This window comes from Pteronotus mesoamericanus, unplaced genomic scaffold (genome assembly GCF_021234165.1).
Source record: "Pteronotus mesoamericanus isolate MK-2021 breed Mesoamerican mustached bat unplaced genomic scaffold, CSHL_Meso_final scaffold_85, whole genome shotgun sequence".
Lineage (NCBI taxonomy): Eukaryota > Metazoa > Chordata > Mammalia > Chiroptera > Mormoopidae > Pteronotus > Pteronotus mesoamericanus.
In genome coordinates, this window is record NW_026555329.1 from 1262319 (window position 1) to 1290188 (window position 27870).

A 27870-nucleotide genomic window follows, 5' to 3' on the forward strand; every position below is an offset into this window, starting at 1 on the left:
AAGATGCCCATGTTTTTATCACAGTTTGTCAAGAAAAAGCAGCCCTCCCACATTCAATAAAGACATCAAGTTTTAGATGCATCTTTATTTACATTTAAATTTGGCAGGGCATTGAGAGGAGAGCCTTCAAATTTTACCTTAAAACCAAGAAACTATGTAAATCCTCAATTCTCGTGTTCATCTAAACTTTTCCTCAGTCTACCCAGCCTTCTCAGGGAAATGGCCCGCTCCTTCCGTGAGAAGTTCAAGGCCATTCAAAATGCACTCCCTTCAACCTTTATTACCACCTCCACCTCAGAATCTGATGTTACTTCACAGCTTCCATTTCTACTCCGTCCTCTCCCAGAGGAATAAGCTCGCCCCTGTTCTCCACAGGATCCTCTGCACCCCGTTTCCTCCTGTGACTGGTGCTTCTTCAGTTGTGGTCCTTCCAGCCAGCCAGCTCACTCCTTCTCGCCCTTGACTAAATCCAGCCTGGCTAGCCTTTAATTTAAAAAAGAACTTCTCTCAAGCAGCTTCATTCTCAGGCTACCATTATATCACTCTGCTTCCCGTCACTCCCTAGTGCTCTTGAAAGAGTCCTCTATGCGGGCCACCTCCACTTCCTCACCACCCACTCGCTGGTCAATCCCTTCCAATCCGGCCCCCACCCTGCCTCCTCTGTCATAGGTCGCCGGCAAGCGCCCACTGCCAAACCCAACAGCCTCCGCTCAGGCCTCTCACTGTCCCAGCTCTAGCAGCGTCTGACACCGGTGACCACACGTCTGTGGCATTTATTTATTTATACACTGCCTGATTCCAAGAAGGAGAAAAGATGGCTGAGAGCAAAATGTAAAATACAGTGGAGGGCATCAGGTAGAAGGCGGTGGTCCACGCAAGGAGGGGATCCAAAGAGAAAGAAGGCTAAAGCCAAAACGCAAACCATCGAGCAGTTGTTCTCAGCCTGGGGCAATCTGGGACGGTTAGCCTTGCCTGGAGAGGTTTTTGTTTCTCGCAACTGGGTAGTGCTACTGGGAGCTGGTAGACAGAGGTCAGGGATGCTGCTACACAACCTGTAATGCACAGTGTCCATGCCACCGCCACCCCAAGAATTACCTAGCCCCAGATGTCAACCATGCCAAGCCTGGGCAATTCTGCCACGTGGTCTGATGATCTCTGTGCAGTTCTCATCTCTCTGACTTATCTAAATATTAGATGTGACTAACAGCCCGTCCTCAAAAGGCCCTTCTCTCCTGTTGTTCACAACCCTGGACTCTGCTGGAATCCTAACTTAATACGAACCCTCATTGGTCTCTGCTAGATCTCCAGAGGATGCCATTCTTTTAAATGCCCCTTCCATAGAGGGGCCCCCTTTATCCTCCCCAAGTAAATCCCCCTGTGCTACTCTTGAAGGCAGCCTGTGCTCTTCCTTCATGGGAATTTGTAATTGACAAATTAATTGATTAATTGATTATGCAATTATAAATTTGATGACTAGACAAGAAGCTCTGTGAGGACGGGGATACAAGTGTCTTGTGCGCATAGTGAGCTCCCCAAAATTCGTTGAGTGATTTGAACTGAATAAAACTTCAGGTCACATTTTCACAGCTAAAGCAAAGCAAACTGCTCAAATTATCTGATTGCCTTTGGCTATTGAGACTTCTCTCTAAGGAAACTAGGGGAGAATCGGTTTGACCTGATTTAGGTGAGGAAATTTTTTGCACTCACAACGGATAGCGCTGGTCTCGCAGAACTTTTCCCAGATATGTATTAACCTATCTATGTTTTCCCAGTGTTCACTATTTCAAAATGACCTCCAAAACCAGTTTTCTGAAAAATAGCTTAAATTTGAAATAATTTTCTCTACTGCTTTTCTTATTTATAGGCTTTCTTACTTTTCAGCATTCATAGACAAAGCCCCTGGAGCCTGCCAGAAGCCAAGCAAAGGACTCTGGTTTCTCAGTCAGTGGCCGATATCCTGCCGAAGCACCACAGGCAGCACCAGCAATGCCATGTCACATTTCTATGGCCTCTTCCCTCCAGAAGGCTCCTGGGCCCTCCAAACTCTCAGGGGGGCTGTAAGAAGAAGGGCCCTCGGTAGGCACCACCTCCCATCTGACTCCCAGACATCGTTCCATGCTGTGCGGCCAACCCCACCCCGTGAACAGGCAGGAGAGTGGGCACGTCAGGGGAAGTGAGCTTAACGACCCACGTTGGAGAGACGCCCGCGCTCTGAGCTTGTCCTGTATCCCACAGACTGAAAATGTTGGTGTCAGAGTGATCATTCGTGGTCATTTTCTAATGCCTGGAACATGAAGACACTCAAAGGATCAAGTATGAAAACAAGTCACCATCAAGTTCCAAAGCTAATGTGTAACACTCTGATGTTAGGTGATGGATGTTTCTAATTTCCTTCAAAAAGATCGGTTCCAGTGTAATGGTAGCAGTGTAAAGAGCAGCAGTAATAGTAACAACAGCAAGCATTAACTGTGCACTTAGTATGTGCAGGCTCTTTACTAAACTACATGCAGTTTTACATGCAGTATCTCATCTAACTCTCACAATTTCACTTGATGGGAGCCATCGGAGGCTAAAAGAGCTTTAATCTAACACAAATAGGCCAACTTCCCCTCTTAAAGTTTAGATATATAGAAAAACTGTAGGTTTTAAAACAATTATAAAGGGTTTTTTTTCCGCTCAATTGGGACAACAAGACAAAATAGAATTCAGCTGCTCGACAGTGAGCCGTCTCGCTGGTAATCCAAGAGCCAGTGTTCAAGCGGTTGTTATAGAAGCAGACACTGTCCTTCCTCGCTTTCTGCAATAACTAACCTGAGCCTCTGGCAGGCAAGATGTGTCTGGCTTTCTTCCAAGGAAAAGTTTTGGGTGGAAATGGCCAATGCCAATGGATTTTGGGGGCTTTCAGGGAAGTCATTCAAACGGTTCAAAATGAAAAACAGCAATGACGATGACAACGATGATGGTGGTGAGAGGGACTTTGGAGATGCCTCGGTGAAGAAGGAAAGCCCAAAGCAGGCATGGCTGCCAAGGAGGGCTGCTGCCCTCTTGGAAGGTAAGCACATCCGCGTAAGACAGAGCAGCAGACCCCCACACTCACCTGGGAGCAGCCTGGGGCACTGCAGACAAACGGCCTCTCCTGCTCCAAGTTCATCTTGGATTCCTCATAAATCTGAAGGGCCAGGGGGAGAGGGAGGAAGGAAAAGAGAAATCCATGAATATCTCCTACTTCTACCTGGGAAACATGAGAAAGGCAATTGTGTGGAGCCCCCTCTCCATGCCAATTCCCAAATTAGACGAGAAAAACATGAACACGAACACGGGTCCTGCCTTGCTGAAGGTCATGAGCCTCCTGCTGTGCGGATTCCTATTATAGTTTCTGAAGTGCATATTTACTGTGTTTTAAAGAAAAATGCCGTGACTTGTGCAGCAAAAATCCTGCCTGTGGAAAACCACCCGGAATGTGTTATTACCAGGTAAGACCCCACCAGCATGCGTAGATTCCAAAGCCAGTTCCCACGTGGCCTTTGGGGTTGGCTACTTAAGGTAGTAAGAGAAGGGGCACTAACTGGACAATCGTCAGTGTGAGGACCAGCCTGTGCAACAGGTCAAATAAGTCATTGGCGGTCTCCTCACCCACCAAGCTGCAGGCTGACCAAGGGGCACAAAGAGGCCCGTAGCCAGCTTAGCAAAGGGCCTCGGCGAAGGGCATGGGCATAAACTCCCCCTTTCGCCTCAGGCATTCGATGATGCTTTAGCAAAAATTATCCAAGACATGGAGGGATAAATCAGAACATGAAAAAATATATTACCTTGGCTATTTTGTTAATTTGGTTTTATAGGCTGGTTTGGAATGAATATTAGATTAAGGCTACGGCCCGTGTGACGTAGATAAGTTACCTGGAATAAGGTAGCTTTGCAGTAAGAAACCTGTGTTAGGATCTCAGACATACGTTAAATTACAGTGTGGTCTTTTCTTACGTAGGGGTTAGGTTCTAAGGTAAGTTCATCAGGCAAAAATTGAACTTAATCAAAATTACCTTTGCAAACCCTCCCAAAAGTTCATAAAAGTACACTATATATGGTTTTGTCGTTACCGATATATACATACAGTATCCTAATTTTTTAAAATCATAAAAAATACTCTGCACATTTGTTACACAATTTAAATCATTTCCTAAATCATACTTTTTGCCAACTTGAACATTGAGTTTATGTAAGCTACATGGCTTTATTGTCGGACTAAAACCTACTGCTTTGTCTCTGAGCACAGGAAGCAATTTGCTTCTTTAAAATGCTACTTGTAAGTGATTCCAAAATAGTCCCAAGTCACCTTCGCCCCTGAAAGAGGGAGCTCTGCTTCAACTCATGTAGTAGTCACACAAGGAAACTTTATCTTGCAAAAAGAAAAAAAAAAAACCAGTTCTAATTTGTTTGTCATTATACCCTTCCCCCAAACACAATATATTTCACATATACTCCTTGGGAAATGCATGCTTTGGCTTTTATGATACACAAAGTAAAAACAACAACAACAACAACAAAAAACTTGCCTTAACACTGCTAGTTATTAAAAAAACAAAACAAATTTAAAAATGTAAACCCTCTTCACATCACTATTTCTCCTCGTTGTACAATTTTCACGAAGCAATGCCTTTTCCAGTCTCCGTTAGTTATGCCCCGCGTTGGTCAGCTGTCAACACCGTGACTTCGCATAACTTTCCAGCTTTCCTGTGTCGGTCCTATTGTTTAAATTCTTCTACTCTGTTATAGTTAGAAGAACAAAACACACACACACACACACACACACACACACACACACACACACAAATATCTGTAGAAGCTTTTAGTTGCCCCTGTCTGAGAAAAGTCATGAACAATTAAAATAACTTTTCATATCTCATTAGTCATTTAATTTTGCCATCACTTGCTATGAAAACATGCCTCCTCGCCTCTGTAAATGCTGATAACTTGTAAGCCGCAAAATAAACGGTGACTTTAAAGCTGAAAAGAAATGATTTTGATCCAAGATAGACTAAACAAGAGTAATTGGGTTATCCATTAATTAAGTATACCTTGTTTTTCTAGTAAATTTTTAGAAATGCTTTCCTGGGACTTTTCTGTCTCTGTGGTCAGGATCTGCCTGATCAGTCCCAGGCCGCTTAATTGCTTCAGGCCTTAGTTTCTCCTCCTTACAACAGGGGTATGAATATCAGTCTTCAACTCCTTCATTCCTGCGTTCCACCAATCAGTAGGGGGGCCTGTATCATGGAGAAAGTTCTGTGCACTTAAATGTGTGTTTCTGAGAGTGGAAGAAGGTTTTGCAGGAAGAAGTGCTACTGGAAACTCACTTTAATCTTAACTATATCTTATTTATAAAAGAGAATTTGCTATACGGTGAGTCTTGGGTACCGCATAAGAGCTTTAGTTGCCAAAGTAGCCAAAGAATGCCAATATTAGTAATATGACTAACCAATAGTAAGATTACATGACAGTAAAAATGGGAAAGTTCAATATGAATACACTTACAGCCTACAGCTAAAAGTAGTAATTAATGGTAACAATTAGATTAATGTCCAACTAACAGAAATGGTCGACTGAAACTGCTACTGCTGATGGTTAGAGATTCATCAACATGTCAAAGTGAGAAGAGAGATTGACTCAGCCCTGCCTCATAAGTGTGAAAAGAAAGTACTTTTCTACCATAATCGCAATTCTCTTCCAAATCCTAGTCCATCGAAATGCTGACGTTTCCCATAAATTACAGCCCATAATCATAATAATTTAGCAATTCTGTTTAATGCCAATATTAGCTACCTTGTATTAATTATTTGCAATTTGTCTATGAGCTGCAGCAAATACCATGGAATTATATTTTGATGGCAGAACAAGTTCTAGCCATATAGATTTTTAAATTAAATTTATTGGTGTGACATTGGTTAATAAAATTATATAGGCTTCACATGTACAATTCTATAATATATCATCTGTATATTGCATTGTGTGCCCACCACCCAAACTGAAATCTCCCATCACCATATTATTTGACCCCCTTTACTCTTTACCACCCCCTCGTCCTCCTTGCCTCTGATAACCATCACACTGTTGTCTGTGTCTATGAGTTTTTGTTTGTTTTTCTTGTTTGTTCATTTGTTGCTTTCAGTTCTATGTCCCACATAGGAGTGAAATCATATAATTCTTAACTTTTTCTGTCTGGCTTATTTCACTTAGCCTGATACCAGCCACATAGATTTATTTTGTCTTCCTGAGCCTTTGTAGATGTTGCATTTAGAGGAATATGATCAATCAGAGAAACAGAGAGTTTGCCATCAGACAGTTTAGAGTTCAGTCATCGATATGCTTACCTGTCATTGTATTATTTTACTTTTTAAACATAAATGAATCTGCATCAATTTATTTCACAGATTTAGTCCATGGACCAAATGTTTTGGCAACACGGCATTGAAATAGAAGTCTTAAGGTAAAGTGGCATTTGCTAAAATAGAATACGTTTTAAGAGATTAATAAGGTCTGAGTGGGTGTGTATATAAGTGCGTGAACCTCAAGTGCTTTATTTTGATGCTCCACAGTTCCCACATGAGGCCTCTGCAAACAGCACACCCTTGCTCATTCCTTTTTGTGTGGGTGTTTGTAGCAGTTTTACTAAATGGTGCCACTCTACCAGGCAGGCGCCAGTATCTTTATCAACTGGAATGATCTGGCCTGATGTATTAGTCAAGAGCCATTTTTATGGTCTATTATTATGGTTCCTTTCTAGCACATATTGCAATAATTATTCTCTCAAACAGACTCCTACTAAAGCCCTGCGTATATTCTTTTATCATCCATCAAGCGGGGGCAAATTACTCAGATGTGATTTTAGCCAGGCTGTTCTGCATTTGGGCCTCAGAAGTCGGGCCTCATCCTCTCATTTCCCATTCGGTTGTTTTACTAGCTGGGCTGTTTTAATGAACCAAGTCGTGTTTGGCAATCGCCAGACCCCAGGCAACACTGCATAGAGCTGACATAGTAGGCGTTCAATAAATATTTGTGGAGTGGATAATGAATCCTGAATCATCACAATAAACCATCCCAAACATCTTGCCTTTTCTCTACTCCCAGGGCAGTGGTTCTCAAGCTTTTTGGCCTTGAACCAAGTGTTCAGCGAGGCAAGAGGTTGTGCAGGCCTCATTCCACCTGTTCCCCGTTAAGGCCAGAAAAGAAATTTCACTAGATTTAATGTGGGGACAAAAAAATCAAAGTTGCTTTTGGGTGAAAACAATGAGTTAAAGCTAGTTTTTATTAAATTTCATATGTAGATGCATTAATTCATGATAAATTCAGTCTATTAATATTGCCATAGGCATTGAAACCACTGAAGTCCAGTCTATCAGCCATGCGCAGCTGCTTCTGGCCCCGCTGGGTGCCCTTTGACAGACACTGAGTGAACCCATAACTCTGGTTAGATAGAGTCATAACTGTGGCCGACTTCAATCATTTAAAAGTTTCTAAATAGTACTATTTTTTGTTCCCCTTTTCCAAAGTTCAGATTCACTTAAGTGCCTCATGAGTCTAATTTCCCTTCAAATTTTTGGAAAACAACACAGAACCCTAATAACAAACTCTAATAGTGCATAAAATGAGTAGAGGCTTTTCGTAGTTGACAAGGGGCTGACAGGCTCGATTTACAGTTCAAACCCTCAACTGCCACTGGGTTAGTCTGGCCTTGCAATGAGCAAGAATCTCTTTCATTGTTCGTCGTTTGACCCCACAAATTCCTCCTGGTCTAAAATGGGAAATCTTCCACAATGACTGATGCAATCCATTCAAATGCTTTGCCAGGCATTTAGGGATATCCTTGGAATTACCATTTCATGAATGGCAAACATTGCAAAAAACAAATGTTACTGAAAACTTGGATGGCCTATGCAAAATACTGTAAACATGTATTTTTAAACTGAAGGCCAACAATGAGCCCAAATGGAAAAAACCTACATCATCTGGTTTGTTGTAATCAGCCAGGCAGGACGCTTCCCCATCTCAAGCATAAGAAGCCACTGCTGATCCTCAGTGAACACTAAACCCCAACCTTAGTGAAGTGGCACAGATTTCCCTCAATAACAACAGCAGGTAGAGTCATAGGATGATACAGAATTTGAAATAGTAAGACACTAAATGTTGTTTCAATCTGAAAACCTGGCATGCACTTTTATCAATGCCAAACTTCTGGGAACTTCAAAGCTACAAACTGAATTTAAATAAGCGAACCCTAATAATGATATTGATGCATCCCGATCAGCTCTGGTACTGTTAATCTGGACATGAGCACATCATAGAACTGAAAGAGAGGATGTGAATTTTAACAGAGATGTTCACAGAATCTGCTGGCATTTATTGCCCTGCTGTGATTGTGGGGAGTCTGCTTGGCAGGATTCTGGAGAAAAAGACCTTGCTACCTTCTTGAACTCACGAGCCTGCTGAAATAGCTCTGGAGGAGGAAACCAGTCCTTCCTAAAGTGTCAAGAACAGCTGACCAACAGGAGCATCTTGAATTAGTCACACTGTGTGACAGTCCAGATCAGTCTTATTTTGTTTCTGGGAACAAAGGCTGTTTATTAACTAAATTAGTTAAGGGCATAACCAATTTGTACTTTGTGTCTCTGAAAAAAAAAAATCATATCTCTCTTAATGTATTGGTCGAGAAAGAAAAGACCCACACACAATAGTAACCCAACACAAATTCACCAACAACACAGAATACATTATCTGAGATTATTTGATTCTACTTTAAAAGGAAGGACATGGCATGGTTCTCCCAACCCATGGCTAGCTGTTGGAAAGGAATTATATATTCAATTTGGAGCAAAGACTTTCTTTGGGAGGAATATTCTAACTTTCATTAAGTTATTTGCTTATCTGTAAAACAGGACTATTTTAGTAAAGCATTATAAAACAGAAACATTCAAAGAGATATTATTTAAAAATAATTAATGGAAGCTAATTGCAAAATAGAAAAGTAAAACCTTTTATTTTAAATACAGCTATCCTTTTCAAACATAAATATCATAAGTTCAAATAAAAAAATAACACCCTTGAATTTCAGCCCAAGAAAATCAACTATTTTGTGTGTGCCTTTGTATCCCTTTCTGCATTTTATGTTTTTCTGTCTCATTTTTCTCTATCTTCTCTCTCTCTAAAACCATGTTTATCTCTTTGTATTGTCTATTTCTCTGTGTGTCTTTGTTTTGTTATATATGTTTTTCTCTGTCTCTTTGTGTGTGTGTGTGTGTGTGTGTGTGTATGCATGTGTGAGTGTGTGTCTCTCTTTCTCTCTCTCTCACACACACATTTTATCAGACATGTCCTTACTAGCTTTACTGGTAAAAAGATCTAGTAGGCTTGTTTCCTGTTTCAGTGTTATTCTTGAAGTGGGCTGCAGCTAGAATCTGAATTTCATTGGGCTATTATTATTTGCAGCTGTGTGACCTTTTTAACCCTGCTTTTAAAGTGACATTTCAGCCCTCAAGCTTAAAACGCCTTGAATGCTGCAAAGTCTTCAAACCAGAGATTTACACAGGGAACAAGACCAAGAGAGGCACTGTACCTTCTAAGTAAAAATTTCACCAGAACTTGGCGAAAATTGGGTGCGTTACTGGAAAGTTTACAGCCAGAACTCTTCCCCGGAAGTCCTAAACTTTACACGCACTGCTGCAGTTAAATATTACTGTTCCATTCCAACCTTCGTCATCTTGAAAAGAGGTTCACCATCCACCAGTATCTAAAAAGTTCAGAATTTCACAACCTAAATCGAGGACTTCCTTGGGGTTGTTTCACACACCGCATCATGCTAAGGGGCTGTCCAGAGTACCCTTCCAACCTGGCCAGCTGTTCCCAGGGGGAAAGGTTTCCAAATAGCTTTTGTCTCTGGAAGCTCACCCAGGCTTCACTTCCCAAAGGAGGCCCTCACAGGAGAGTGCTGGGGGCTCACACCCCCTCCTGTACTTCTGCAGAGGTTTGTGGTTTTATTTATGTGGCATTTATACTGTGTATGAAAAAACATTCCAGTGGGATTGGGTTTACATATGTTAGATTCCTCTTTCTTTCTTTCTTTTTTTTTTTTTAGTTTTCCATATGTTTGTTTGGAGATGAGTCTTCTTTTCAAAGTTACTAGCTAATTTCTATTTAGGTTTCACACAATCCTGTCTTACAGCTTTCCTATCGAGGGGTTCAAGAGTTCTGACATGCTTGCTCAGCGCAGGTGTTGGGCATTAGCGGGAGCGTTGTGTAAATGACTGTAGTCTATGCCTGAGAGTATGTATTAAGGTCCTCATTCCTCTTCTTGCTCCCACCAAGCACAATAAATCTTTTGCATGACACATCCTGTCTCTAAGAAAAGTTTATTTGACATGTATGTAGAGATTCTCAGGTTGTAAAGGAAATAGCGAAGGTAATCCAGCCACTCAGCTTGTTTCTAAGGGGACGGAGGACAACCTCAGAAGACCTGCGGAAAGGGGGCACACTTTCTCTGCTCACCTGCTCACAAGGTGAACGAACTGAAGAGAAAAGGAAAGGAAAAGAAAAAAAGCCAAATTGGAACAAGAGGTGATCAGAGGTTTCCTTGGAAAGACCTGGAAAGGAAGTCTTCCATTGCAATTTAAAATAATTGCCCCCGTTCAGTCCAGAGAGGGAAAACCGTGGTAGCAAAGACATTAAACACAAAGCTAGGTACATTCTTCAAAATGGTCAAAAGCGGCTTGTCTTTAGAAAATCAGAAAAGAAAATGTGAGTATAATTCTTTTTCTCCCTTTTGGCTCAACTGTCAGAAAATTTGCCTCTTTAGAATTAGAACACGTTCCCCATGGACGACGCTGCCTCTGGGTCATTCTTAGGTACACTTTGGGTGCATTTGGTTTTTAAACTGTTTTTATGTAAAATGACTATTTTCAAGTATTCTGAAAAAAATCACAACTTTCTAGTCTTGGTTTTATTTTCACACATTCAAATGGTTTTTATTGGATAGAAAAGTTTTCCTTGTATCTTTATTCTATATAAGCATCTCTGCCTCTTCAGCAACAGTAGTCCAAGTTTGGTCCATCTATTGCATGGGCTAAAGTAATTTTTAACAAAACATCTGAGGCATTTTCTTCTTGTGCATGAGTCGGAGCTACAGAATGTGAGAATAAACACAGTGGTGCCTGGGCCAGACCTCTGTTTTCTGCAGGGCCTGGTAAGAGACAGCTTCATCCTGCTCTTAAGTCTTAAGGTTGCTATTACTGACTTACTATTAAAAGACATTTGAGAAAGATGGTAGCGAACTGGGTGTTTTTCCCTTGACTCCAAAGGAAAACAAGGCATTCCCAAGTTCTGTCTCAAGTAGCCGGCTGTTGTGTTCCAAGTCTGTGACATCTCACGATGTCAGCTAAATACAAGGTAAAAATACACACGAAGACTTGATTCAGATTCCTAAGACACTAATGCTTCAAATGTCAAGCATGTGAACATTGGACAGTGCTAGCAGCTCACTGAAAGGCCATGTTAAAGCAGAAATCTGATGTCATCTGAAGATTCTGCCATCATTCTAATAAGGTTCTCTTTCTAAAAAGGCCCGTTTCATCTGCCTTCCTAGAGAAGGCGTGATTTCCTCGCATGGTCTAATGAGGGGATTTGGAAATACATGAAGCCGATTTTTAGTTGTCACTGTTACTGGGAGCCCCGCTGGCATTTAACTGGGTGTCAGGAATATGAAATAGTCTATGCTGTGCAGAATGAGCAGCTCTGGGCCACACCGAAATCTCCCTGCCCAACAGCCAATCCCGCACCTTTTGCAAGAGTAAAGATCACACAAGCCCCACTGCCCCTGGTTTAGAAGTAAGAAGCAAATAGATAAGAGTAAAACATTAGTAAGGCTGAGACAATAAAAACAAAGTCAGCATACAGAAGAGGAAAGGAAAATAAAGGACTAAGCACATGCCCACTTCTTGATACTTTTTGAAGAGCTGTGCAAACCTCAAACAAACTTAAGCTTAGGATGAAGCTAGATTCAATGCCAATAAAAACTTTATGAATATTCAAAAAAGTATGTGAAATTATCATTCTTACTCAGTGTGAAGGAGGGCTGGGGACTGTTGCCAAAAATTGTAACTAAGCATAAGCCTAGTCATTCAGGTTCAATCCATAGAGGAGACAGATGAGTAAGCTGGTAAAAACTAGACTAGATTTTTTTTTAGATGAATTACCTAGTTTGGCTATCTACAGCCCCCCACTCTCCAGTTAACCATGTTAAGCAGTGATGCCTCAATGGGAGCAAAAAAAACCATTGACCCAGTGTGGAAATAGGGCGCTTGCTCAGATGCCTTTGCATGACTGGTAACTGCTTGTTGATTTTATGTGATTGCTGAGGAGGGCTTCATAAAATAGAGCATGTTTTCTTCCCTTTTCTTCTTTTAAATTTAAGTAGAGAACATCACAAGTTTTTAAATTCTGTTTTAATGTTGCTAGTACCATCAAATATCAGTTCATAGAACAGTTATTAGGGAACATTGGCTTCCCAACCAACCTCTCAGTAAGAAAATTTAAGAGGCCAAAAAGCATTTATTTTTGTATATAAATATATATTACATACATATATACATACACACGATGTGTATATATGTAAATACACACAAATACATATCTAAATGCATATATATTTAATTTTTACCTCTTGTGGCCTATTAAGTTTTCTTATTGAGAATGTGGAATGGGTGTGTATACATGTATGTACTCAAACACACACATTGCAGAGATTATTTCATCCCCATAAACTAGCTCAAGCCTCAAAACTGATGCTTAGTCCCTAATGTAACCCGGGGGAGGATACTGAACTCACAAGGAGGCAGAAAAGAACATCCAGGTCCACCTCCCAGCACAAGGTCACCACAGTTCAGGACCATTAAACTGGTATTTTAAATGTGCAGAAATAAGCCATATTTTTTGTGGATCCCTAAATCGTTTCCATAGACTAGAGAAGTCCTTAATGTCTTTTTCAACTTCCTATTAAACAAAAGAGTCACTCACTGCCGCCTTCGAATCCACTAACACACCCTGGAAAAAGGACACGGAAAGAAAAGGCCTTTTCCTTGAACCACCACCCACAAGAGGTTACACCGGACCAGACTCCAATTCATCAAAAGGTCCCAGCCATTCACAAACAAATGCAGGGGCCAGCTCCTTCTGGCCCCCAGGCCCGGCCCCCAGACAACAGCACCATTTTTCAGTCAACACTCCACATCAGCGAGGCTCGGGAAAGCGGATTCTTTAAATGCCCCTGCTCCCTGCTGCCTCGGGCCCCTCCCTAAGCATGATCACGGCCTCTGGGCAGGGGTACAGGTCAGGTCCTGGGAAATACCCTGAACCTGGCCTCTTCCAAGAGGGAAAGTGAAAGGGGAAAGGGTTCAGGCAGCATCCAGAGGGAATTTGGAGGGAGGCCTATCAGACATTTCCTCTGAGGGGCTGAGTCAAGGGGAAGGAAAGGGGCGAGCCCTCAAATCCTCACCGGTAAATTGCAGCTGCTCAACAAGGGAATTCAAGGATCTTCACAGGCCATTGTTCACAGGCTGCTTGGGGGAAAGTTGCCTGTGGACAGTGATTGATTACCTGTCACGGAGGAGAACTAGTTCAAAAGTGATGCAACCTCCGCATGCATTGGGGGAAGGACCAGAAACCCAGGACACTGGTCTCATTCATCCGTCCTTCCCCACGTCGTCAGGGAGTACCTACCATGCATCAGGCCCCGCGATAGGGACCGGAAGGCGTCGCAAAGATAGGCCCTGCTCTCTGAGCGCTGACCGTGTGGCAGGGGGCTGAGGCCTGCACAGCAGATGTCTACGGTGGGAGGTGGGATGTTAAAGGCCATAAAGGAGTTTTAGCAAACTGCTATGAGAGTCCAGAGGCCATGAGAAAGCAAGGCTGCTTCATTAACTACATCAAATACCAGATCGTCTCCTTTCACAGTGAAATCTCTCTCTTAAGATGTCAATTCAAGGTGTACACACAAACCTTGGCACAATCCTTCAATACTAGAAGTAAGATTTCGTGTGTTTGTTTGTTTTAAATTAGGTTTTATTTTGCTTTTAATCCTGATAAGTAAGGCTACATTACTTACGGGAAACCTAACATTGTGGCCAGGGGTCCAGGTTTTATGTTAGAAAATCAAGCATTAAATCTCAGCTCCCTTGCTCACTAGCTGTGTTCTTGGGCAAGTAACTTCACTTCCCTGAACATTATTTTTCTCACTGTAAAAAAAGACAGTGGATAATACTGGCATTATCTGCCTCACAGGGATATTGGGGCGGTCAAATCGGGTGGTACTTGGGAGAGTGCTGTGCAATGTCGGTTGCTGTCTTTGTTGCAGACGTGCCTCTCAGTAAGCGCGAGGAGCTGCCGAGGCAGTGGGTGGTTCAATGAGTCGAGTCCACACTTGACAGCAAGTGTAAAGACATTAGACATACTGAAAGGTGCTGGAGGTGATGACTTTTAAAGAGATTCTGACCTCTGATTTTTAGATAATCCAGCAATTATCAAGCAAAACCTTATCTACTATCTTTTTTACTTGCTAGAATTAATTTTCTTTGTCTTCTCCCTGAGACGTGATGTCAAGAAAGGCTTCGGAGTCCGGTCTGTATTCAAGCCCTAACTCTGCAACGTTGCAGCCCACTGGTGAGGCTGAGGAATGGGCCACTTGGCCCGGGAATAAGTTTGGCTGTTGCTGGCTGAGGAAGCCAGGGAGCAGGGAACATCTCACCCTGAGCTTGGAGGAGCCAGAGCCGGAACTGCACATGAATTTGCTTAACTTCCTGGAGCATTGCTCCTGACCACAGAAATGCAGGCAAAGTCCACCCCCTCACCTGTGCCTGGCTACACTCTCCTTGCAGTGTAGACTCCAGTTGCCCTGAAGGTAAGAAAACAATAGAGTTTGGAAGGTGCCTGAGACAAGCAGAGAAACTCAGTGCCTTCTTATCAGTGGGTAAGTTTAGGCTTATTCTGTGCAGTCATTAGGCATAAGACTAATGCAGATTATGGCTTTTTTTTTTACATCTACTCTCGACTTGGGCTATCAAAAAATAAATCAAATCTCCCTTTTGTTATTAAATTTTCTTTAGCAAATTACATTTTCCTTTATCATTTTACCGCTTATTCCTATTCTTGCTCTTTCGTATTTTTTTCTTTACTTCCCTCACATTTACATTCCCCAAAGATCCCGAGGGGTAAAAACATTTTGAATCAGGCATCAAGTTAGTTATCTGTGGAAAAAAAGGAAGTCACAGCACAAACCAAAGACCTGGTCGTTTCAACCCCTTGGAAAGTAGAGAGGTAACGTCTCAACGAGAGAAACATTTCCTAAACCAGGACACAGGGGAGTTCAAACTGAACAGCTCAAGACCTCTGTTCCTGAAAGCAGGTCACCTTCCCAGACAGAAAGGTCTGTATGTGTGGCAGCCCTCACAAATTTTGAGTTTCTTAATGCTTGGTAAGAGTCAAAATTTTACTTAATGAAAATATCTCTTCTTTATCCTGTACGTCGGGCAATTTTAACCTGAGAAAAGCATTTTCCGTCGAAGCTGGAAAAAAGCCTCGTTTAGATATAGCTTTGATTCATCTCCTCCTCTAAGTGCCTCTGAGTGGTGCACAGCCGGGTGAAGGTGTTCCAGTGTCATTTGGGATGGCAAGCTTCCCAGCTCCGCCCCAAGCCGTCCACGTTCTGATCCACCTTCATGACACCTACGTAGAAGGGTTTCTGGTGTTCTCCAAGTGAGGGGCATCATTTAAATAGTGACATCAAGCTCCTGTTTGTAAGATGCCTCAAGGACCTGGAACACAGCTGAAAGTCCCAGTATCACCATTATTTCTTCATCTGTCCTCTACTGTTTCCAAAGAAACAAGAACAACCACTCAGACAAACACAAACACACACACACACACACACACACACACACACACACACACACTCCTCCGGACACCCAAGTTAACCAATGTCTCCTTTCTTCCCAGACCGCCAATCAGCCAGTCACCAGGCAAACAGCTCAAGCACCAGGCAAAGAAAACATGTTATTTTTCTGGGCAAGCCTTAACTTCGCTGCCTACAAAACACAGCCCCACAGGGCACATCCCACACATGAGGAGAGCACGGCTCCCCTCTCACGCTGGAAACCAATGGTTACCCTTCAACGCCTGCGGAAACTGAGGTCAGGATTTGCCAATATGCACCCTGAAGTCCAAGCACATTCATTCTTGAGCTCTCCTCCACAGACCAGTACTCACACCCAAGCCATCCCGGCAACAGCTACTATTGATTACACACTCAAAGCAACTCCAAGGAGTGCATAAGAGAGGCTTCTCCTCCCTACAGAGCCTGACCCGTCAGCCGCCCAACACCCAGCAGACTTCTCAGAATGAGGGAACCTGCTCAGAGTCAGTGCTGGAGAGTAAGTCCACCTGGATGTCTAAATGTCCCCTGAAACAGGCGATTTGGTGAGCTGCGGTTAGAAAAAGAAAGCAAAAACAACACAACCAGGCTCCAGATAGTCCCTTAAAAAATGAAGCTGTTAGGAGCCAAGTTCCACAGCAAGCACAAGCCACTTAAAGGCACACCCAGGGCCCTTGTCAGAAAGCTTCAAAGTGCAAGGGAGGCTCCCTGCCACGGGCCAGGGTCATGGACCCAAAGGTGACAATGAGATACTCCCAAGAACATCTGGCCAAATAAGCCAGGCGCTGGGTCTTTCCAGACAGTGGACAGCGGCCTCTGTCTTCACTCATCGACTGACTCCAGATTCCTGTCCTGGATTTGGCTGCTTCACATGGACGCAGAGCATAAACCTTATTTACCCCGGCTCAGGGCAGGGCTAGAGTTTTAAAGCCGCTGAAGAGCCACTGTCTCCCTTATTGCCCCATCTTCCTCCAGAAGCCCAGTCAGTCCTCCAGCCAATGTCCCTGGAGGACCTCATGAGGTGTGTTCAGGGAAGGCGTGGTGACAGAGACAGAGGCGGCTCCTGTTCTCCCAGAGCAGAAGGAAGCAAAAACCACAAGCACACAACTCAAAGTAAGAGACCAAGAACAGCAACATCTTGGGAAGCCACTGAAAGCGATAGAGAGGATGATATGATAGAGACAAAGGTGGGCAGGGGGATATTTGAAGGGGGAGGTCAGGATATATTTGAGCGGAGGCCTGAGGAATGCAAATGAGCCATCAGAAGAGATAAGGAGAGAGGGCGTTCCGGGTAGAGGGGTCCCCAAAAGCAAAGAGCTTGGTGTGAGTGAGGGACTGAGAGAAGGCCGGTGAGGCAGGGCTGTGGCGGGTAAGGGAGAGAGGGCCCAGGACCACTGAGAAGTGGGCAGGCCTCAAATCACCTCGAAGGGGCATTTATTTTAAGAGTAAAGGGAAGCAGGAAAGAATCCCACGCTGTCGAGAGAGGGACTTTCAGATGTTAAATTTTCTGCTTCTCAGTCCTTATGTGAAATATGATTTTATCACTTAATTCCGGGGGGTCTGTGACGAGGGCAAGGACACCAGAAGTCCTCATGAGTCTGCCTTCCTTCGGGGACAGAGTTCTAAGCCTCTCTGGTTTTTAGTTTCCTCATGTGTGAAATGGACAAACCGTCCCTTTTACAGAGGTCTGAGGTGGAGACTGAAAGAAGCACCCAGTGCATCACAGCTCTGTGGTGCTAGGAAGTCTTTAAGAGGATCTGGGCTCAAACCTTGGTTCTTTCATTAATTAGCCGTGTGACCTTAGATAAGTCCCTTACCCTCTCTGTGCCTCAGTTTCTTCATATCTGGTAATAATGACACTTAGTTCATAAGGATATAAGAGTATACGAGGATTAAAGGAGTTAACATATGTCAACAATTCAGAACAGTACATGGTACGTGGTCAGTGCTCTGTAACTGCCAGCTCTTATTACTATTATAAAATCGAATCGAAAACTTCTGAAAAGCCTATGGTTAAATAATCATGTAAATATGGTTTATTTCATGATGGCAAAAGTAACAGGCAAAAATAGCATGGCATTTTAGTACCATTTATTGGAAGAGACACTATTTTGTTTTCGTGTATGAACTTGTTATGCCTATGTGGCAAAAAAAAAAAAAAAAAAAAGAAAGAAAAAAAGTCCTAAATGTTATTTGTTTCCCTATATTTAAACAACAAGCTATAATTTCAGGATGGCCCAGCAAACTCTTAATTGCCTGAGCTAATTTCTCCAATGAGCATTTTCTTTGCCAGCCTAGAACAGGATTCAGTAGTTCTGCATGTGTATCTGCTAAGAGTATAGATCACACAGTGTTGCAGGCACAAAAGGGCCTCAGGCTGTTCACCTTCTTATAAAATATAATTTTTATTGGAAGCCTATCTTGCCTGGAACCACGCTAGGTCCTGTGGGGACCTAGATGAAAAAATGACGTAGTCCCCAAGAAATAACACAGTGGTCAAAATTCAGAATCAAAGAGAACTGAGTTTGACCCTGGCCCTATCCTTCTGCTCTTGACCATTAATAGCTGCCTGTCCTTGGTCATGTTATTTAGTTTCTCTGAACTTCAGTTCCTTCATCTGCAAAACAGGAATAATAAAAATAACAACTACCTCATGGGTTTGTTGTGAGGTTGACTGAGAAGTTGCCTGTAAATCATTGAGCACATGGTAAGCTCTCAATAAAGTTAACTATTGCTATATGTTCTTCAAAGGAGACAGACACTGGCTGATAACTGCAGGTCCATGTGAAGTGAGACCAGCTTCAGGGAAGACAATGAGAGCCCAGAAGAGGGAGGGACTCACTCTACCTGTAGGAGTCAGGGTTTAGGAAAAGGGAACTCAAGCTATTATTCTTAGCAGCTCTGTTCCCCACTTTGGTGCCTGCCCAACTGACTGCCCAGGATCCTGGGGTGATCGGCCCTATTTCAGAAAAATAAGACCCCTTGCTCCATGTCTCTACTCCCAGACCCAATCAAAGCCTGCTCTCATCCTCACTGAATGGTAAGGTCAAGGTTATCTTATTCAACCACATATCCATTGCTTGAATCTATTCAACAATGATTCATAGCACCACCCTCCAGATGCAGCTAAAGGGCCTGCAGAGATGGTGAACTTGCCCCTGTGAGGGACTGGACACCATCTTTAGAGGCTGAGCAGCATTAGCAGACAGACCCTGGCCCTGGCCTTTGGAAACAGCCTTAGACAGGTAAACTCCATCACAGAAAAGAGCCCAACATCTCAGGCCCATGGCTTGTCTATCACAGCCATTTGGGGCCTCAAGTCTACTCTGCTGGCAAACAATCCTGATTAGCAGCTCATGACTTCTGTTCAGGGCACTGGATACTGCCTCATGCTCTGTCCCCGGGCTCTGTGTCTGGACCTGCTCTCTGCCACAGCTTCGTGAGTTCTAACCCTTGACTTACACTGCTCCTTGCAGAAGCACATAATGACCTTCTACTGCCACTTGCCCATCTTCATTTGCTCATTGCCTAAGAACTTTTTCCTCATAGGAAACTAACTTCTATCTCCCTGTAATATGCAGTCAATGACCCATCGCCATCCGAGGGGCCATCCTCAGGAAGTATAATCTTTCTTTAACAAGGCAGAGTTTCAAATATCTGCAGGCCCACTCCAAACGACCTGCCATTCCACATTTCTTTGGGGCAGAGCAAACATTTCCAGGTCGCTTCTACTGCTTCTTTTGAAATGTTCCCTCGTTAACCCAGCCTCTTTTCCAGGGTGCCGCCCTAGCCAACTCGGGACAGGAATCAGGCTGACGATGGGTTTTCACAGATCCTGGAAGTGTTTGCATTTGCACGGTAGCTTCCCCATAGCAGCCCCCCATAAGTGAGCAATGTGGGAGATCCTGACAAACAGTGATGTGATGTGAGGTGATCTGGGGCGACTTCCGCACACCTTACATCACTCCTCAAGAGCGACTCCTCCTCTGTGTACAGAAGGAAGATAAAGAATTACAACTATCACCAGGAGCAGTAACTCGTTTTCATAAATCCTCACTGGGGCCTTGCGGACAGGTGCCACATCGGAAATCTGTGTGGCCAGGGCTGTGCCCAAGGATGCACAACAAATGGTAGATGGGACCTCTCGGGCCCAAATCTGGGAAGTATTGCATCTTTTCTTTCTTAGATGAACGAAAGGACAGAAAAACTCAAAGGAGGGAATAAAAGAGTGTGTGTGTGCATGTGTGTGTGCGCGCGCGCGCTCAGGCATGTGTGCTGCCCTCGCCCTGTGGTTCCAGGCACTGGAGTAAGTCTGTGTAGCATCACAGCCAGGGTTACTGTCCCTCCCTCCGTCAGGGGACAGTTCTGCCCAACAGTCTTTCCCTGCCCCTCCAGATCGCTTCTCTGCTCCCCACTGTGTCCTGGGAGGCTGCCAGCAGCCCCCTTGACTGGAGGGTGGGAGAGAAGCCAGGTGTCCACTACCTGCACTGCCTCCCTGTGGGGTTTGGTGGCTGTGATGGGCAGCCGCTCTCCCCCACTTAATCCCTCTCCAGGGGCTTCTTCCCTGGGCCCCCGTGCCATCCACTTCCGGGGGCGGGAATGGCTCGCTGCCGTGGCTAGGCCCCTGGTCCGCCTGCCCACAGCTCCAAAGTGGTCCCTCCATCCCATCGTCTTGCATTATCCCTTGGAAGGGGCCATCTGTTCCTCCAGGGACCCTGACTGATGCAGTGGCCCATGTCTGAGGAATATCGAAGCATGTTCATTGGCCTGGGACTACTGTGACCACTAATTCTCCCAGGTTGTAGCCCAGATTTTCAAGCCCTTGCCTGAGGGGCACAGGGGGACTCGGGACTCTCAGGGGGAGTCAATGGACCAGAGAGGTGTCATTTGACCACCTTGCTAGGGGAGCTCTGGGAATCGGATGTTCCTGGACAAAGAAAGCTCAGACCATTCAGGGCATATTTGGAAGGAGGCAGAAGAACTTGTTCCGAAATGCTTCCTGATTAAGTGCTGTTGGTCTTCGGATGTGAAAAGTTAAATCAAAAAGAAGGCAGGGCAGGTGACAACGGCTTATTGCTGTTTATTAGTGCTCATCACAGCCCGTGGAAAGGTATTGCATACTTCCGGCTTATGGATGAGAAGATCCGAGGTAGACATCTCCTGCAGGACCCAGCTGGAGCGCAGGGGGCCAGGGGCCAAAAGGATACCTGCCAGCCCTGACGCCTGCAGCCTTCCCACCGCCTGACCCACTTTTTTTTCTCAAGACTGAAACTTTCCCAAAACAATCAGGAAAAATTTCCTACTAGCCAATGATAAATAGGACGCTCACTACCTTGAGAAACATTATCATTTTCAATTTGCCAAGTTAAGGCTAAGCACCAACAGTCACAAGGGACCAATCTAAAAACGTATGGCTTCCCCCTCCCCACCCCAGTCATACACTTAAGATAAAAATAACCAAGTAACGTAACAAGGTGACAGTTACTAGAAAGACCCACAGAAGAAACATAGAACCAATTTATTTTAATAATGCATTTTATAAATGAAGGTGCTATTATGCCCTTCAGGTCTGTTTTTATTTCATTTCTTCAACTTGCCCAGGTCTGGCTGCTTGGTTGTCTTTATTTTGACTGTTTCTGCCCCAGAGAGGCTGCGGGCCCTGTGAAATCATCGCCCTTACAGCTGCGGCGCGCTACCTTGCAGAGAGGCCGGAGAAATGCAGGCTCTCTGCTTCCTTTTTAAAACCTGACAGTCACACTTTCTCCACTTCAAAGCCACGCCATATGACCTCAGCAGGCTGACATAAATGGACACTCATGCAGGAGATTATTCACTCAATGGCTTTTTCCATATGTGAAAAAAAAAGGAGTCATTTGTTAACCTTTGCAGAGTTTAACAGTTTACAAAGCCTTTTTCCATACATTAATTTAATTTGGTTCTTAGAATGATTTATGAGATGTATGTATTTTTTTCCCTCGTTTTGCAGATGGCAAATCTGAGGTTTAGAGAGAGAAAGCACTGTGACTGAAGTCACACCACCAGTAAAAGGCAGAGCTGGGACTTGAATTCGAGCTCTCTGCCCTGACTACTAGGAGCCCCTTGGAACAGAGCAGAGCAAAGGATCTGCCAGTGTCTAGGGGCCACTTCTGCACCCACAAAATTAGTCTAAGTGCCATTGAGTCCTAAAACTACGTTTATAATACAAATACACAAGCATTGTTCTAGAAGGCTCTAGGTCCTAATGAGCATTCCAAAGGTGGGGTGGAGGTTGTCCTTGCACCTCGGAGGCCACAGACACTGTATCCAACGGCTTTGCACCACCTTCTGCCCTGAGTCAAGGCGAAAACTCTGTGCTCTGTCGCCGTCCCAGCTCCCAGCACAGCGCCTGCGTCGGAGCCTCTGCCACCCCTACAACACTCTCGCTGTTCCCGGAGCTCTCCTGAAGCTGCGGGAGCCCTGACGTCCCTCCACTCTGCGTCCTGTCTGTCCCCAGCACCTCCTGACATTCTGTGTAAAGAGATGGGGCCTCAGGATCTCTTCTCCCAAGGTAAGGCTTGGGGAGGAGAGACCAAGCACCTCTGCCAGTGGATTCTGCCCTAAGTGCCCTCATTATCTGGATGCAGTTACCAGCCCCGCCGCAGGCCAACCGCGTAGCCACCGCACGCCTGTTTCCGGGATGACTTAGTGCCTCAGACTGTCGTTGTAGGGCACGGCACTAAACGTGTACTACTTTACTGCATGTAAAGTAGTTAGCAAAATATCCGCCCCATACACACTGTATAGTAGTTCTTATTATCACAGGGCCTGTTCTTCAGAGTTACATAGCTGTGCCTTGAAGAAGCCCTTATTTTCAAGAAGTGTAACATTCTTTTTAAAGTAGCTTGAAACAAAAGTACATGCAGTTTGAAAAACTATATGCAAAGGAGTTAGATCATCTAGATGCAATGGAAAGTCTTCAAGAAAGACACAAACTACCAAAAATGACCCAAGAAAATGTGAAGAAACCTATAACAAGTGAAGAGACTGAGTCAATAATTTTTTTCTTTAATTTTCAAAGAAAAGCTCAGACCCAGAGGGCTCCGCTGGTGAGTCTTACCAAGCGTCTAAAGAATTAACACCAACCCTCTTCACACTCTTTCCCAGAGTAAAGAGGAGAAGACACTTCTCAACTTATCTGTAACGCTGTTATTACCCCGACACCCAAACCAGACAAGGGCATCACAAGGAAAAAAAATTATACACCACCAGTACTCATAAATACAGATGCAAAATCCTCAGTAATATACTAGAAAACCAAACCCAGAAATATATAAAAAAGCTTACACAGCATGACCAAGTGGCATTTATCCCAGGAATGCAAATCAATCAATGCAGTACACCAATGTAACAGAATAAAGGGGAAAAAAACACACAACCAACTGCAAAGACACAGGAAAACAGCTTTTTCTAGAATTCAACACCATTTCATAATAAAACACCAAAAAAAATAGGAATAGAAGGGAACTTCCTAAATCTGATCAAGGAAATTTTTTTTTTTCACCCACAATGGACATGATACGTAATGGTGAAAGGCTGATGCTTTGCCCCTAAGATCAGGAAAAAGAGAAGGATATCAGACTTCTATTTTACTGGAGGTCTAGCAGGACAATGAGGCAAGAAAAAGAAATAAAAAGCATCCAAATTGGAAAGGAACACATAAAACTATCTCTACTCACAGATGACATAATTTTGTATATAGGAAATACTAAGGATTTTAAAAACTTTGAAAAAACTTTGAAAAAAACTATTAGAACTAATGAACATGCTCAACAAGCTTGTAGGATACAAGTCAATGTACAAAACTCATCTGTATTTTTATACACTAGCAAAGAGCAATCAGAAAATAAAAGAAAATTTCACTTACAATAGCATCAAAATAAAAAAATAGTAATAAACAAAAGAATTGCAAAACTTGTATACTGAAAACAACAAAACTTTTCCTTGAAAGAAATTTAAAAATATCTAAATATATGAAAAGACATTCCAAATTCATGACTTGAAATAATTAATATTGTTAAATGATAATGCTCCCCAAGTTCACCTACAGGTTCAATACAATCCCAATCATAATCCTCCATGCCTTTTTTATAGAAATTGACAAACTGATCTTAAAATTCATATGGAAATACAAGGGACCAAGAATAGCAAAAACATCCTTGAAAAAGAACATATTTGTTGGATACATCAGTGCACATGAAATACACATAGTTCACTATGTAAAAATCAAACAAATTTCTATACTCTAGTCACAATGAAGTAATGGAAAATTATGACTATTAAAGGACATTTATGGAGGAAAATAAATATCACCTATTTTCTACTCTTAACGCAGAGGATGGACATTTAACAAGCACAAATGCTAGAACAAGTACCCACCAAAAAAAAAAATGTTGTAACCAGAACATCTCATCTTGTTGATTGCTGTCTAATATGACAGGTAATTTTTAAACAGAAGTGAATTAGGAAATGTGGATTTTTTTCCCTCATCACCACTAAGTCTTCCCCGTTGCTCGTGTCTTTCCTTCATACATCTGTTCCTGTGATTACGCCTTTGCTAACACTAGGTGTTTGCATAGGAGCCACATCTCTTCAGCAACCTTCCTCTCCTCCTTATGTGCTTTCTTCTCCTTACTCTACCAGGCTCTTCCTTCTCACAGCTCTCTCTCTCCATTCTCACCACCCATGTCAGACTAACGGTCAAATTCTCCCAATTCTACTTCTCTCAAACCTGTCTGTTTTTCTCTATGCCCACTGCTACCATCCGAGACAAAATCTTCATCATCATCCTTAACTGCTTTTCTTGGAACAGCTCACAGTATGAGTAGCTGATCTTTGCGAAGCGCTCACTTGCGCAAAAAAGCTCTCCTTTCATCCTACTTAAGGGGGTGTTGTCATTCTTCGTTTTTAAAATGCGACTCTAAAAAAATGCAAAAGTCAAAGACTCAGACAGGCTGAGTCACCTGTCCCCCGGTGCTGACCATTCAGTCTGTCAGGCTTCGTGGCCTTCATTCCCACCCGCCACACAGCCCATCCTGGCCCCAGCCCTGCCACATGGCCAGCATAGCTGCCAGAGTGACGTTTCTAAACCTCAGAGCAGGGGATGGCACGCCTCTGCAAGCAGCCCTTCATTGCCCTCTAGGGTAAATTATGAACTCTTTAATAAGGTTCTGCCTGATGGTGTTCTTCCCCAACCCTCCTGTCTTATTTATTGCCAATTCCTGCGAGTCCTTTAGAAATCACCTTAGCTGCCACCACCTCCATGAAAGAATCCTCCTCTGTGAAAAAAATGAGTTAGGATACCCTCTCACAGGTTTGCTATCCTTTGCCCTAACTCCCCTGGAAGCCCTCCAAAGGCAGAGCATCACATTATCAGAGTTAAAAGTGCAGGCTCCCAAGCCAGACTGAAGCTTCAAGTCCAGCTCTGCTGTCTTCCAGGTATGTGATCTTGTGTAATACATTTATCCCCTTTGCGTCTCAGCGTCCTCATCTGTAAATTAGGGGTAACAATAGCACTAGCATGTACCTCATTGAGTTGTTACAAAGCTTAAATAGAGCAACACGGAAGCAATTAAATATGGTAAGTGCTTACATATTAATAGGTAAAGATTTTCCTAGTTACCTTCTCTCTTTTATCCTTTTCTATTTCTCTTTCTGCTATTCCTGCTTTCATTTCCTTTACATATATTTCATATTTCTTTACATTTGTAAAAAATGTAATACTTTTCCAAGTCTTCTTCCTTGAAGCAATTCTGTGAAGTAGGCAGGACAAATTTATTTTATAGAGACAGCAAATATCTTTATATGTCACAGGAATGCAGTGGAACAGTAGCATTGTAATTAGTAGAGGTTTGGGAAGAGCAATATCAACAGAAGACACAGTGTCAGTGACAGTAACTGCACTGTAGGAAAATCATTAGTTCTATTGACGGCACTGATTCTCCGAGCCTCATTTTCCTCATATATAAAATAGGAATAATTACACATACTTGTCAAGATTGTAGTAGGGATTAATGAAGATAACATATAGGAAGCATCTGCTCAGTGCTGGGATCATATTAAATACTCAGTAAATATTAGTTATTTATGACTTGACCCCATGAGGACAAGGTCACTAAGCCCATCAAAGCCAAGGTCAGCTCAAACCCAAGGTAGACTATACACTTTTTATCACTCTAGCTCACCTTACCACTTGAACACAGCCTGATCATATTTAGGTCAGCCAGCACATCCATAAATGTGTATTTTGCCGGCCCTCTGCTTTACCTGGAAGGAAAAAGGAGAGGGGAGGGTGGGGACGATAGTACACAAGAGGGCATTTAATGGAACCCATGATGCTAAGAGTCCAAAACCTAAAATTGACCCCTTGGGCCCTGCCTTTATGGGTGGCTTAATGAAGAAACACCAGGGCCACGTGACTCTAATCCAACAGCTAGTCTCAATTTTCTGGGAGACTTGGCAATGGTGAAAAAACAAAGGCCTTTTTTCCTGATTCTTATGTTCAGGGCTCTCCCATTCCTCCAAACCAGAAGGATGGTCAAGATGCAAACTCAAACTTATCAAACAGGACACTGAAACATGGGAAAACTGGATGCCTGGCCAAAGGGGGAGAGGGGTGGGGTTTGCCTGGGTGGCTGAATGCCAACTCTGAAGCAAACTCTGTTGCTAGGAAAATGACCACCACAAGGCACCCATACTGATTTTTCCAGGAAGACATGAATAAAGCCCAAATTCCACGGAGCTTTCATGTGGAAGGGCCAGCGAGGGAGTGGAGGCTTCAATGAGTACAGTCGGTCTTGGCAGGGCGGGCGACAGGGCGTGGGCGTGCTGTCATCAGATCTGCAGGACATCAACCCAGCCTATTACATCAGCAAGAATCGCGTCACACAGGGTGCCTAAGGATGACGCCCATCAGAGTCATCAAATCCCACAGCAAGGCACCAAAAGCCTCGTGACGCACCTCTTTCCTTCAGAGATCTTTCCCGGCTCTCTATGGGAATTGCCGTTCCCTTGACCCGCTACATCTCAGGCACCACCTAAGTATTTAACTTAGGTTAATACATTTAATTCCTACAACACCCCTTCCAGAAATGCAATAGCATCGCTCTTTTATTGGTGACTAAGCTGGGCTCAGAGAGGCAAAGTCATTGGCCATGATCACACGGTTAGTGTTCAGCAAAATAGAGACTCAAACCCAACTCTCTCTGAAACTATGGCCCATGGGCTTGTTTTCTTTTCTTTTTTTCACCAGTCTACACAGTTTCCAGAGTAAGTTCAGGATCCCTCTCTTACCATAGCCCTTTCCTGCCTGCCTATTTTGGCAATAACATAACCTCAATAGTAGTAAAAGGCTTTTTAAAAAATGTCCCTGGAAACTTAAATCCAACTTGACATAAGCTTTCATTGCTTTTCTACATTTTCAAAACATGGCCCATGCCGGTCTGTTGCAATCCATCACTTAATGAGTACTACACTGTCAGGCATCTTGCTAGATACTAGAAAATATAAAATAAACACAGTCTCAGGCCTTTCCTTAAGACCCAAAACTAAGCCCAACCTGATGCAGAGGCCTTTAAAGGAGCTATTACCTGAATCTAAGACATAGCTTGTTTGTCTCACTGCTAAAGCGTCCTCCTCTGATACCCCAGTTAGGACACCTGGGCTTCTAACCTGCCCAGAGAGCAAGACCACCAGCTCGGATTTGCTCTCTAGGCTTCTGTCTAGCCCCCTGTTCTAGTCATCTGTCTAGTAACGCAGCTTCCTCTTAAGGCTAGAGTCCTACCCTGCTCTTCTAAGTTCCCTTTCCAGGCCCAGAGGCCTGTCCAATGGCACAAAACCCGATGGGACAACCACCATTCGTTCTGTGGTCTTAG

General features: G+C 43.5%; 1 protein-coding gene across 1 annotated transcript in view; it reads right to left on the minus strand.

Annotated features, from left to right (window-relative positions):
- The window catches only part of CREB5 (cAMP responsive element binding protein 5), a 377051-nt gene that overhangs the window by 306361 nt on the left and 42820 nt on the right, over positions 1-27870 (minus strand). The window contains exon 2 of the mRNA XM_054564156.1: positions 3098-3169. Within this exon, the coding sequence (XP_054420131.1) occupies positions 3098-3151 (54 nt within the window). The 5' untranslated portion in view covers positions 3152-3169. The remainder of the gene's footprint in view (positions 1-3097; positions 3170-27870) is intronic.